The following is a 12,719-nucleotide window of genomic DNA, read 5'->3' as shown; positions in this document are numbered from 1 at the left end:
TATATCTAAAGTTGCTAATGTATGATTAACATAGTAAATTATTTGAAAAATAATATACAATCATATAATTAAGGAGCATATCATAAAAGCATACTCAGAACTGGGCAAAGTTAAAGTTGTGGTTGCAGTTTTAACTTTGGCATCATCTAACTTGAGTATTTAGTCATTTAACCTTAATACTTCAGTTTGAATGACAAATGCAGGAGTTAACATGCTGTCAGTACTAAAACATCCTTTGAATTTCTAAATATTATATGTGACCATTTCCTAACTCAGAATGTTGCATTCAGCACGGGGGATTTTTTTCTCAGATTTCATAATGACCAATAAAGAGGAACTGATCACAGAACTCAAAATTAATGGTTAATTAGGTACAAGAGATCATGACTTTGCCGCCTTTATAATGTGCAAAAAGAATGAAATTCAGGCCAATGATGTATATATGTGATGCTTTAAAAGGCCCAATTTTGCAAAGCTGAAAACAATTATGAGCCAGAGCAGTTGGGAGGAAGAATTTATTCTGAAGAATGTGAAGATAATTGGGAACTATTTAAGAACACTTTACTACATGTCCCAAGAGCCACAAATCTGCAACTGAAAAAGAAGACTGTATTAATTTAAAAACAAAACAATCTGACTTTGGAGGGACGTGAGAACAGCTCTGAAAATTAATATATGTGGAAGAATGGGGAATATGTATGAAAGAAAGGGGAAACTGAAAGTAATGAATATAAATCTGAAGGTAGAAATTTTTAAAAATGGACAATGGAAGCTAAGGGGCACAAGCAGAAATACATGGCTAGCAGAGTTAAGGACAATAAGGAGTTTTTGAAGTATATTAGCAACACAAATAATTTAAATAATGACTTTGGCTCATTACTAATTGACACGATAGAACTATCAATTATAATCCAGAAAAGGCAGAAGTATTCATAAATATATTGGTTGCATACTTGGGTAAAAAAATGTAGTCATGACAAAGGAAATATTTTTTGCACATCACTAGTATCTTAGGAGGATATTAAACAGTAATTATTCAAATTTGATATTTTCAAACCAGCAGCTCTGGGTAACTTACATCCAAGAGCTTTAAAATGTCTTGGTAAAGAGCTTGCTGCACTCTTAATGTTTACGTTCAATAAGTCTTAGAACACAGAGGAAACTCCAGAAGACTGGAAGAAATCTAATTTCATGTGAGTATTTAAAATGGTAAACAGGATGGCTAAATCTAATAGAATTGATGTAACATGCAGAGACTTCTGTAAGACATGTGACCTAGTACCACACGATATTTTGTAACTGATATGGCAATTTCCTGCATTCTCTTTAGGCAAACTTACTGTATTAATTGTATGTACAATTGTGAACCAAAGATTATAAGGAATTCCACAGGAAAGATAAAATGTCTCAGGGGGAGTTGTATTATTGTGTAACATTAAAAACAACTATTAAAAAATGAGTAGTCCTGTGGCACGCTAGAGGCTATCAAAAATATATGTATCTCATCTAAAGAAGAACTAAAGAACTAGAGGACACCAAATGAAATTAATGGGTAGCAGGTTTAAAACTAATAAAAGAAAGTTCTTCTTCACACAGCATGTAGTCAACCTGTGGAACTCCTTGCCAGAGGAGGCTGTGAAGGCTAGGACTATAATAGAGTTTAAAGAGAAGCTAGATAATTTCATGGAGGTTAGGTCCATAAAAGGCTATTAGCCAGGGGATAAAATGGTGTCCTTGGCCTCTGTTTGTCAGAGGCTGGAGAGAGATGGAAGGAGACAAATCACTTGAACATTGTCTTCGGTCCACCCTCTCTGGGGCACCTGGTGTTGGCCGCTGTCGGCAGACAGGATACTGGGCTAGAAGGACTTCTGGTCTGACCCAGGACAGCCGTTCTTATGTTCTTAAGTGGATTTTTCATATGAAAGCTCATGATACTAGAAGTTACTCACCTTGTACAGTAACTTAGAGATGCGTGTCCCGTGAGTGCTCCACTGTAGGTGTTGGGCTTGTCCCGGCACTGCAGTTTGGAGATCTTTTCAGTGGTAGTCCACTGGACCACGCATGTGCGATGCACATCTCATGCCTTTTGCATCATTTCTGTGTGCGCAGTCCTGCTCCTGCCAGTTCCTCCTAAACCTCTAGTGGTCTGAAAGACATAACAACAAGGTATTCCGAAGAGGGGAGGAGAGCGGGTTGTGGAGCACCCACGGGACACACATCTCGAAGAACCATCATTACTGCACAAGGTGAGTAACTTCTTCTTCGAGCGGTGTCCCGTGGGTGCTCCACTGTAGGTAAGTTCACAGCAGTAGCCTACTTAAAGGAGGCGGGATTAGGAATTATTGCCTTGCTTCCATGAAGAGAACGGCAGAGGCCACTGCTGCGTCAGTCATCAGAATGTTCGGAATAGCATAGTGTTAAGCAAAAGTGAAGCTGGAAGACCAAGTCGCTGCACAACAAATATCTTGTAGGGGAACTCCCCTGAGAAAGGTGATTAACGTCGCCATCGCTCTTGTTGAATGGGCTCTCAAAGCATATGGAAGTGGCCTGTCTTGCAGTGAGTAACACCGTGTGATACAAGTGATGATGAGTTTGGATATATGCTGTGCCAACAAAGAGGGGCCTTTGGAGCGTTCTGCAGTGGATACGAGGAGAATTTGAGATTTCCAAAAACTCCATGTCCTGGCAATGTAGAAATCCAATGCCCGGTGGACATCCAAGGTGTGTAGTCGTGCATGTTGTGCCGAGGAGTGTGGCTTAGGGTAGAATGTAGGAAGAACTATGGGGTTTGTTTATATGAAACTCCAAATTGACTTTTGATAGAAATGATGGTTGGAGGCGAAGTATTACTGTGTGGGGAGTGAATACTGTATAAGGTGGCATTGCCGAGAGAGCGGATAATTTGCCAACCCTTCACGCTGAAATTATTGCCAACAGAAAAGTAACTTTAAGGTTTAAAGTGGTCAGGTCACAAGTTGGCAAAGGCTCAAAGGGGGGATGCATTAAGGCATCTAAGACTAGCTCTAGGTTCCAAGGGCCTACAGGTTGTTTGTGGCATGGGAAAAGATTCGCTAACCCTTTCATGAACCTCTTTGTCATAGGGTGGGAGAACACAGAGTAGCTGTCAATAGAATTGTGAAAGGCCATGATTGCTGCAATGTGAACCTTAATGGAGGAGCATGCTAGGCCAGAGCGTTTGAGATGTAAGAGATAGTCCAAAATGTGGCAAATAGGGACCGAGTGGGGGTCCAATTGTTCCGTGAAACACCATGAACAGAATCGTCGCCATTTACACAAGTAAGTATTGCGTGTATTAAGTCTCCTACTATGTAATAGGATGTGTTTGACCGATTGGGAACAACTCATCTCCATCTGTTAGAACCAACTAGGTACCATGCTGTCAGAGCAAGGTGATTGAGCCAGGGGTGCAGCAGGTGACCGTGGTTCTGTGTCAACAAGTCGCAGCATCTGGGAAGATGGTACGGGACATGGGCCGACATGCAGGACAGGTAAGGAAACCACATCAGTCGTGGCCAAAACAGAGCTATTAGAATCACTCTGGCTCCCTCCATCAGTATCTTTTTGAGAACTTTGGGAATGAGAGGAGTGGGTGGGAAGACAAAAAGGAGGTGTTGGCTTCAATTGCATAACATCGCATCTCCCATTGACTTCAGTCCGATACCCGCTCGTGAGCAGTAATACGGGCACTTAGCATTGCGGTGCATGGCAAAGATGTCTATGATTGGGTATCCCCAGGAACAGAAGATGATGTGGAGCACATCTGGGTGCAGTTCCCATTCGTGATTTAATGAGAAGTGCCTGCTGAGAGCATCGGCTGTAATATTCTGCTCCCCAGGAATGTATGCCACAGTCACTCTGTGCTGGATGCACCAGTTCCATAACTGCATCGCTTCCATACAAAGAGATCGGGATTGAGCCCCATCCTGTCTGTATATTTGATATACCGTTGTCATGTTGCTGGTAAGAATGCGAATGACATGACCACATATTATGTGAAGGAAGTAACTTCGGGCATTGGAAACTGCTCTCAACTCGAGCAGATTTATGTGGAGCAAGGACTCCTGGGCGAACCAGTGTCCTTGGATTTGTTGGTCGTGGAGATGGGTGTCCCATCCTAGTAGTGATGCATCGGTAGTAATCTGCATAGTTGGTTGAGGTCTGTGGAAGCGTATTCCCTCCATCAGGTTGTCAGCGATTGTCCACCATGCCAATGATTTCTTTACATGAGAAGGAACGGAGACCCTCCTGTGGATGTCGCAACTACTTGGGGTATATATATGGAGATGATCCAATGTTGGAGGCATCTGAAGTGCAATCTTGTGTGTGCTACCATGTACATTGTGGCTGCCATGTGTCCCATGAGCTGTAGACAGGTAAGTATCAGTGTGCGTGGATTGGTGGAAAGAACCTGTATGAAGTCCTTGATAGTTTGAAATCTGTTTGCTGGTAAGTATGAGCGCGCTGTGGTAGAGTTGAGGTGTGCTCCTATAAACTGGATTGAAGAGGTGTCATGGATGATTTTGGGATGCTGATTATCTGTCCAAGAGCCTCGAATACGGTTTTCATTGTATTGGTAGCGTGAAGTGCTTCAACGAAAGATGGTGCTCTGATCAGACAATTGTTGAGATACAGAAATATCATGATTCCCGCACGGTGTAAATACACTGTCACTACTGCCAACGTTTTTGAGAACACCTTGGGGGCTGATGATAGACCAAAAGGCAGAACTTTGTACTGGAAGTGGTCTGAGCCAATTTGAAAATGAAGGAAGCATCTGTGAGCCAGGTAAACGGTCACATGAAAATATGCGTTCTCCAGGTCGAGGGACGTAAAACAGTTTCTGCTGTGCAATGCTGGAATAATAGTCACGAGTGTCACCATCTTGAAGCACTGTTTGCAAAGGTACCAATTTAGGTGTCGAAGGTCTAGGACTGGCCTCCAACCTCCTGATTTTTTCTGGGTCAAGAAGTAATGGGAGTAAAAACCTTTGCCTCTGAACTCGTCTAGTACCTTTTTCACTGCTCCGATAATTAGCAGATGTGTCACCTCTTGTCTTAGGAGAGACTTGTGAGATGGGTCCCTGAAGAGGGACGGGGAGGGAGGGGTGAGAGGAGGAAGTGATGTATAGGGGATGGTGTATCCCAACTCGATTAGCTGTAGGACCCATCAATCGGTGGTAATATGGGCCCATCGTCGGTGGAATGGTCTTAAGTGATGGTGAAAAAGTGTGTTTGTGGCATGATGGCAGGTGATCAGCGGAGTGGTTTGTAGTCACTCAACTGAGGCGTCAAACCTGCTGTCTGGTGTTCTGTTGCTTAGGCACTCTCATTTGTGGTCATCTCTTTTGCTGTCTTTGTCTGGTGCGTTGGTGTTCTTGCTGTCTGTACTGAGGCACTGGGTGTGAGAATGGTCTTTCTCTGGTAGGGTATATAACGCTTCTGGCGATATGGTGGCGTATACATGCCGAGAGTTCGAAGTGTGGTCCTGGAGACCTTGCCAGAATGGAGGACTTGGTCAGTCTTTTCCGCAAAAAGACCCCGCCTGTCAAAGGGGAGGTCCTCAACTTTTGACACGAGGTCTTTTGGAACTGCCGCTTGTTGGAGCCATGATGTTCTGTGCATGACCACCAATGTGGCAGTGGTTCGCGCTTTAGTATCTATAGTATCAAGGGCTTTATGGAGGGCTGTTCGAGAAGCCATGTACCCTTCCTGCACTACTGCCTTGAGTACCTTGTGCTTATTGTCTGGCAGATGTTCTAGAAGTGGGACCAATTTCGAATAATTCTCAAAATTGTGATTGTCCAGAAGCCAATGGCCATTCTTAACGTTAATATGGCGGATGAATAGACCTTCCATCCGAAGAGATCTAGGTGTTTGCCTTCCCTGTCAGTGTTGTCCGCCTTGTCCTGAGGAGTTTTAGCCCTCTGTTGCACTGCATCCACAACCTGAGAATTCTGTTGTGGATGTGTAAAAAGGAACTCCATGCCTTTAACAGGAACAAAGTATTTCTTGTCTGCTTTCTTATTTGTAGAGTGGGTTGAGGCCGGTGTCTGCCATATATTGTCTGCTATTTCTAAGATTGCATTGTCGAGCGGAAGGGCGACTTTCAATCTTTGGGATGGTTGCAGATTCCTTAACAAATGATGTTGCTTTTGTTGGACCTTGGTGAGTTGCACCCGTTGGCTCTCAGCAACTCTCTTGAACAGATCTTGGAACTGTTGGATATCATCAGTGGGAGACACGTCACCGGGAAAAACGGCATCGTCCGGTGACGAAGATGAAATATCTGTAGAGGAGTACCCTTGTGGCTCCTCATGTTCCCACAGTTGACCCTTTTCTAGTTCCAGTTGTGGAGGGGGAGAGGCAATTCCAGATGGAGTGGAAGGTCTTGTTCCTAGCTGAACTGGAGAATTTGCCCCGTTGCCTGAAATGTGAAGTTGATGAGAGGAGGGCAATCTTATAGTGTCGCATTGTGGAGAGTACAAGCGAGGTCTGTGGTAATAGTAGTGGCACCTGTGTCTGTCATAATGATGTGCGTGAGGTGGAGAACATCTGGGGGAGTAGCTACCCCATGAGAGTTGTGGCTCCTATAGTAGGTAGAAATTGTAGGAGATCTGGGTGATCGCAACCTGTCTCTGGAGTGCCTCAAGGAAGGTGGCAAATCTCGGTGGCAACAATAATGAGGTAAAGCATACAATGGTGAATAGTAGCTCCTCCTCATGGTGTGGTGTCTGACTGAGCTCTTGGACAGACAAGATCGAGCTGGAGATGGAGACGGTGACTCTGGAGAGAATTCAATATGTTCCGAACTGAGTGAAGGTGTTTGTATCTTGCGCGATTTTTGGCACGCTTTCACTGGTGCCGGCGACTGTTCTGGCAATGTTGTCGGCATCAGAGGTCATGTTGGTTGTGGTTGCATGGCTGTATGCAATATAGACATCGGCAATGAGTGGTGCCTTGGTGCCGACAGTGTTGTGTCCAGCGCCGACACTTGGTGGCACACTGGTGCCGGTTGTATTGCCGGTGCCAGGTGTATCTCTGGTGCCAAACATGCTGCTGGTGCCGGAGTCACGGGCGCTGGGGGAGATGCTCTCGGTGCCAATGTGATCATCAGTGCCAGTGCCAGTATCGAGTCACGGCAGCGATATAGGAGTTGGTGCTGGGTGAGTCATGGCAGCAGTTTTCGGTGCCGATTCCTTGGATGGTGTTGGGTTCGGTGCCGAGGTACTTTAGGTGTGCTTTTGTCTGTCTGGTCAGCGCATGATAGACATGCCTGATATGCCCAGTTTATCTCATGTGCTGATGCGAGTTGAGGGCAATGAATGCAAGGGAGAAGGCCTCCTCTTCGTATGGGCAATCTTAGACATGGTCCCAGTCACCTCCAATGGTCGGGAGGAATCAGTATCGGAGGGCTGTAATGCTTTATTGAATAGTAGCATTTTTAGCCTCATCTCCCGGTCTCTTCTGGCTCATGCAGTAAGTTTTGAACAGGGAGGACATTTTTGTGGGATATGTCCCTCACCGAGGCACTGTATACATAGTGAGTGCCCGTCAGAAGCGGGCATAGGCTTGCGGTATGTACCGCACTTTTTAAACCCAGGGGAGCCAGGCATAGCTCGGCCAGAGGGTCTTCTGCTCTCTGCTGAAGCAGAGAGCTAAGTAAAGTACGAATATTACTATTATTAAAAAAAAAATTTTAAACGATGCTAAACTAGACGAACTAACTACGACTGTAACAACTAATAACTATCGAACTAAGAACTAATGATTTTTTTTCTTTCTCTCAGTTCCTGACAGGAATCGAGGAGAGTGCATTCACTCCATCCGTGGCCAAGGACGGTCAGGAGGAACTGGCGGGAGCCAGACCGTGCACACAAAAATGGCACAAAAGGCACGAGACGCACATTGTGCATGTGCGGTCCGGCAAACTATGGCTGAAAAGATCTCCAATCTGCAGTGCCGGGACAAGCCCAACAACTACAGTGGAGAACCCATGGGACACCGCTCAAAGAAGAAATATATTTTTGTTAGTCTCTAAGGTGCCACAGAACTACTCATTTTTTTAATAGTTTTCATAGGAAAGATAACTACAGCTCCTTCAGGAATTAAGAACAATGGGCATGAGGGAAAGTTGGTGATTATGTAAATTCATTCAAAATGTGACACTTCCAGAGAAGTACCACCTCTTTGGGTGATGCTTGCCTATACTAGTTCAAACTGGATTCTCCAGAGACCTAAAGGCAAAGAAAGCACTTTTGGATGACCCACAGAATGTTTCTGATCCAGCAAATGGACAGCACTTTTATCCCCAGTGGGGGGTGGGGGGGGGGGGGGGGGCGAAGGTTTGGAGAATAAATGATACTTGTCCATTGGGATGGAGTTGGAGGGGAGTAACCTCTGGTAAACTTTTAGGCATGCAAGTTCTTGTACTATTTTAATCTCTATGTTTAATGCTTTCACCTTCAGAATAAATGTGATTGCTTAGAAAGGGCTGTTTGGTAACTTTGACCTAGCTTGCTGGGGAACTCACAGTGTAGGCAGGGAACTGTGCAGCCTGAGAAAATCCCAGTCAGGAGAAAGAGAGATGTAGGACTCTTCCCGAGGGAAATGATGGTTGAAAAGCCAAGAGCTTACAATGGGTGCCATTTCTAGACCAGGAATGGGAAATATGTGTGCAGTCACCTTGAACTGTGGCTATTCTGATTTAAAATCTAAAAAAGAAATAAAATTAACATGGCACACATCAAATGTATTAAAACTGGCTAATTATTATGTCTCAAAAAGTAATTGTAAATGGGGAATCATAAAATGGAACACAAATATTAGGGAAAAGAGTAGATAATAAAGAGTACAGGTCACTGATACAGAATGATCTGGGCTATTTGGTACTTACAGAATGGGAGACTCTATCCTGAGAAGCAGTGACTCTGAAGATGATTTCGTGGTGGTCAAGGATGATTAGCTAAACATGATTTCCTAGTGAGACACTGTCCAAAACAGCTAATACAATCCTGGGATGTATAAACAGGTCTTTTTTTCCTGCCAAATATCAACTTGCTACTCCAAAATGTTTCCTTGTTTTAACTTTTAAGAGAAAGCTTGCAGAAAAATATTTCTTTGTTGGGAAGATGTGTTTCCAAATTTCCTTTCTTATAAACTAGCTCAACAATTTCTTTCTTAGCATTAAAAAAACAAAACAAAACAAAACAAAAACTAGGCAACCAAAATAAGAGTAAACCAGGGGCTTCAACAATCATCAAAAGTTAAAGCTCTGGAAAGCCACAAGAACTAAAAATAAAATATCAAGGTGGAATGGCTTTGGGAACCTTATCTGTATTAGTTGCAATACTTGCACTCCTGTCATACTCTGGGTTTTCAGATCTGTATAAATTATTTAAAAAATTGAAAAAGGAAGAGAAGTTCTGATGATCGTCCAGACTAGAAAATGGTCATATTCTCATCACACATTAAAGAATAACTGAAAGGAGCTATCTGAACAACACATACTTTGTCTGCCGAATCAGTGTCACCTTGTGTCCTGGAGGGCCTACAATATAAATCACAAGCAATTTAGAAATAGTTTGTGAATAGCTGAAATTGTAATTAGGCATGGTTTGAGAAGCTGTTTCTAAAATCTACCAAATTAGCTATGTTACATGACAGAATATTAATAAATTATGTACTGTTTCTGCATTTCAGATTAAACCACTCTAGAGGAATGGGTTGTTCTTTCAACTTCAGGAACTGGCATCAATGTAAATGTTGGCTCCTGTCAACCTCAGTCTCTCTGGAATTCCTCATTACAGGTTTTCCATAGTACTTCCTATAACATTTTATCCCTGAAAAGGGACTGATGCCAAATTGAGGTAGGACAGAGAGAATGCTAGATGAGGTAAGACACTATTACAATCACATACAAGTTTCTTATTAAATCTTCAGGTATCACGCTACCATCATAGATCCCTATTAAACTAAAATAAATACATTATGATGAACACCAAAGCTAGCCTATGGAATGTATCAGGTGAATTTTAGAAATAAATTGAACAATATATTTTTTTCTTTATTGAAAGAAACTGAACATTAGAAGAGGTAAGGAGATCCCATCGTATTCTGAGCCTGTCCCTTTTTCATTTGATTTCTGTTAGCTGTGTAATCATCACTCTATACTAATCTTTTCTAAATTGAATTTAAAAATCTCTTCTTAAGAATAGCATTTAAATGGACCCATTTGGGCACTGTAGTTTTAATATCCATGAGCAAAATGGGGGAGGAGGGCCAGCTCACACTTCTACTGCTACTGACAACAGTTACATTTTCATCTAAAAAATTTTCTAGTAGAAAAAATGAGGTTTTTCTATCACTGAACTTTTGTCAGGAAAATTTCATTTTTTATGGAAAAATATTCCTACAGGAAATTTTAAATTTGTCTTGATGTAAAATATCATTTCAATTTTGAAAATAAAAAATATTAATTCTCCATTTTCTGATGTTTGTGGGTTCTCTTCCATTTTCTCTCCCATTTTTATACTTCCGTTCTTTTTTCACTGGAGAAAAAGTTGGAAAACACCAAGGCTACATCTACACTGTAGCCTTCTTGCAGAAAAGCTTATGCGAATGAAGCTTGGCGTGGAATATTGCCGTGCTTCATTTGCATAATTAATGAGCAGCCGTTTTTGTGCAAGAGGCTGTTGCACAAAAAAGAGCAATGTAGACAGTTCCTTTTTGTGCAAAACCCCCCTCTTGTTCAAGAGCCGTTCTTCAAAAAAATGACTGGTGTGTAAGACTTGAGGTCTGTTCCATAAGTCTGGCTAAAGATACAAAACCAGGAAAAGTGCCTGAGCTCAGTCCTATCCCACCTAGGGCACTTGGGATTCAGTGAGTGGATTAGAACCAGGCAAAAAGCAGGAGCATGTATGTGGGTCCCTTCCTGTTAAAACATTAATGATTTTCAGAAAATTTGACCCCCAAAATGGACAAAATGTCAAAACCCAAAAAAATTACAGAAAGGACTCTGTAGAAAAAAAATCCACTTTGGGAGAAACAAAATGTAACTGTAAACAGGGGCTGAACTACTGCTTGCAATCAGCCAGCTAAAAGGAGAGATCAGCCCTGGGGGGTGGGTATGCTCACTCCAATTGTTAAGCCCTGCAAGATAATTAACTAGTGATATGTAAATACAGCTCATGTGGGGATGGGAAAGGAATCTGGGGTGTAGTTATGTAAATCCAATTCAGCCAGGGCTGACGGAGGATCCGTTGTTAGAATGGAATGTGCTATATTGTAACTAATTTGGCTGTTGTGGGGTCACAAACCATGCTACCCCTTAAATGTAGGAAATGGAAAATATGACACCAGTGCTTGCAGGAGAGACACCATCATTGTAAGGGGTCTCAGATAAACAAGCCTCCTCCTTCCAGAGATGAGTGAACTAGTTGGGGGGAAAGGGCTTGAGCCAGCCTGCTTCATGCCTACCAGGTGCAAGCGGTAAGACTGGTTCAACCTGTCTCTTTCTCCACACTGTTCCCCCCCCCCCGCCCTGTTCTAAGGATAGACCTAAAGTAGGCTCTATCAGGAGTCTTTTTGTTATTTGAGTGAAAGCTGGAATCTTTTTGCCAGCCTAGGTGCTGGCTAAAGAGTTGAAATCACTAAGAGCTGAAGTCACTGGTTTGGCCTGGAGCCAGACACATTGCAGCCAGCAGAGCAGCCGGTGAGAGCGACGGTGGGTGGGCGGCCGGTAGGAACAGTGGCAGGCGGCCAGCAGGGTGGCTGGTGAGAATGACCGGCGGGCAGCTGGGAGGAGCAGTGGCAGGTGGCCAGCAGGGCAGCTGGTGGAGCAAGTGGACCACAGGAGCAGCACAAAGGTGGCATGGCCTCAGGCTCAATGAGTGGAGTCCTCAGGGTGACGTGTCTGGGTCCTCACTGACTGGACAGAGCTGTAAGTGGGGCATTTGAAGTGGGGTACGGAAAAAGTTTGGGTAGGTGAATGGGACCCTCACATTGTTGGACTAGTGAGCCTGAGAGGCAAAGAACATTGCTCAATTCATTTGAGCTGGGATGGTTACTCATGGGTTGGTTATGAACTCTGGTTATGGTATTTTCCTAAACTAATGCCACGTGACTTCTCTCTCTCTTTCTTTAAAAGTTTCTTTTCTACTCTCAGACTCTGTGCTTGCAAGTGGGGAAACATTGCCTTTCAGAGGCGCCCAGGGGTGTGTGAATTTCCCAGACTACTGGGTGGGGGGCTTGAGCCTGTTGTGTGTGAGATGGATGAAAAGGGACCCCTAGATATTGCACCCAGCCCTGGCTACTGCTGGCACTACCTGGCAGAAGGGTTACATAACTTTTTAGCTTTCCAGCTAACTCTTAAGGTGGACTCTTACCAGTTTCTTGTGAAATTGGAAAGGCAGAGAGTCTGGTCACTCTGGGTGTGTCTAGACTACATGCCTCCTTCGACGGAGGCATGTAGATTAGCCAGATCGGAAGAGGGAAATGAAGCCGCGATTAAAATAATCGCGGCTTCATTTAAATTTAAATGGCTGCCCCGATCTGCCGATCAGCTGTTTGTCGGCAGATCGGGGCAGTCTGGACGCAACGCGCCGACAAAGAAGCCTTTCTTCATCGGCACAGGTAAGCCTCGTGAAACCAGGTTTACCTGTGCCGATGAAGAAAGGCTTCTTTGTCGGCGCGTTGCGTCCA

The 12,719-nt window shown here is 43.7% G+C and overlaps 1 protein-coding gene across 5 annotated transcripts in view; it reads right to left on the bottom strand.

Moving 5' to 3' along the window:
• LOC102463166 (disintegrin and metalloproteinase domain-containing protein 21-like) overlaps window positions 1-12,719 on the bottom strand; it is a 135,521-nt gene that overhangs the window by 7,614 nt on the left and 115,188 nt on the right. For all 5 annotated transcript variants that reach the window (XM_075919610.1, XM_075919609.1, XM_025186928.2 and 2 more), the window contains one exon: window positions 9,528-9,567. In XM_075919610.1, coding sequence (XP_075775725.1) covers window positions 9,528-9,567 — 40 coding nt within the window. The remainder of the gene's footprint in view (window positions 1-9,527; window positions 9,568-12,719) is intronic.

The sequence above is a fragment of the Pelodiscus sinensis genome, chromosome 1, assembly GCF_049634645.1.
Source record: "Pelodiscus sinensis isolate JC-2024 chromosome 1, ASM4963464v1, whole genome shotgun sequence".
Classification (NCBI taxonomy): Eukaryota; Metazoa; Chordata; order Testudines; family Trionychidae; genus Pelodiscus; species Pelodiscus sinensis.
Note: the sequence above shows the minus strand (reverse complement) of the source record. Positions and strands in the feature narration are given on the sequence as shown.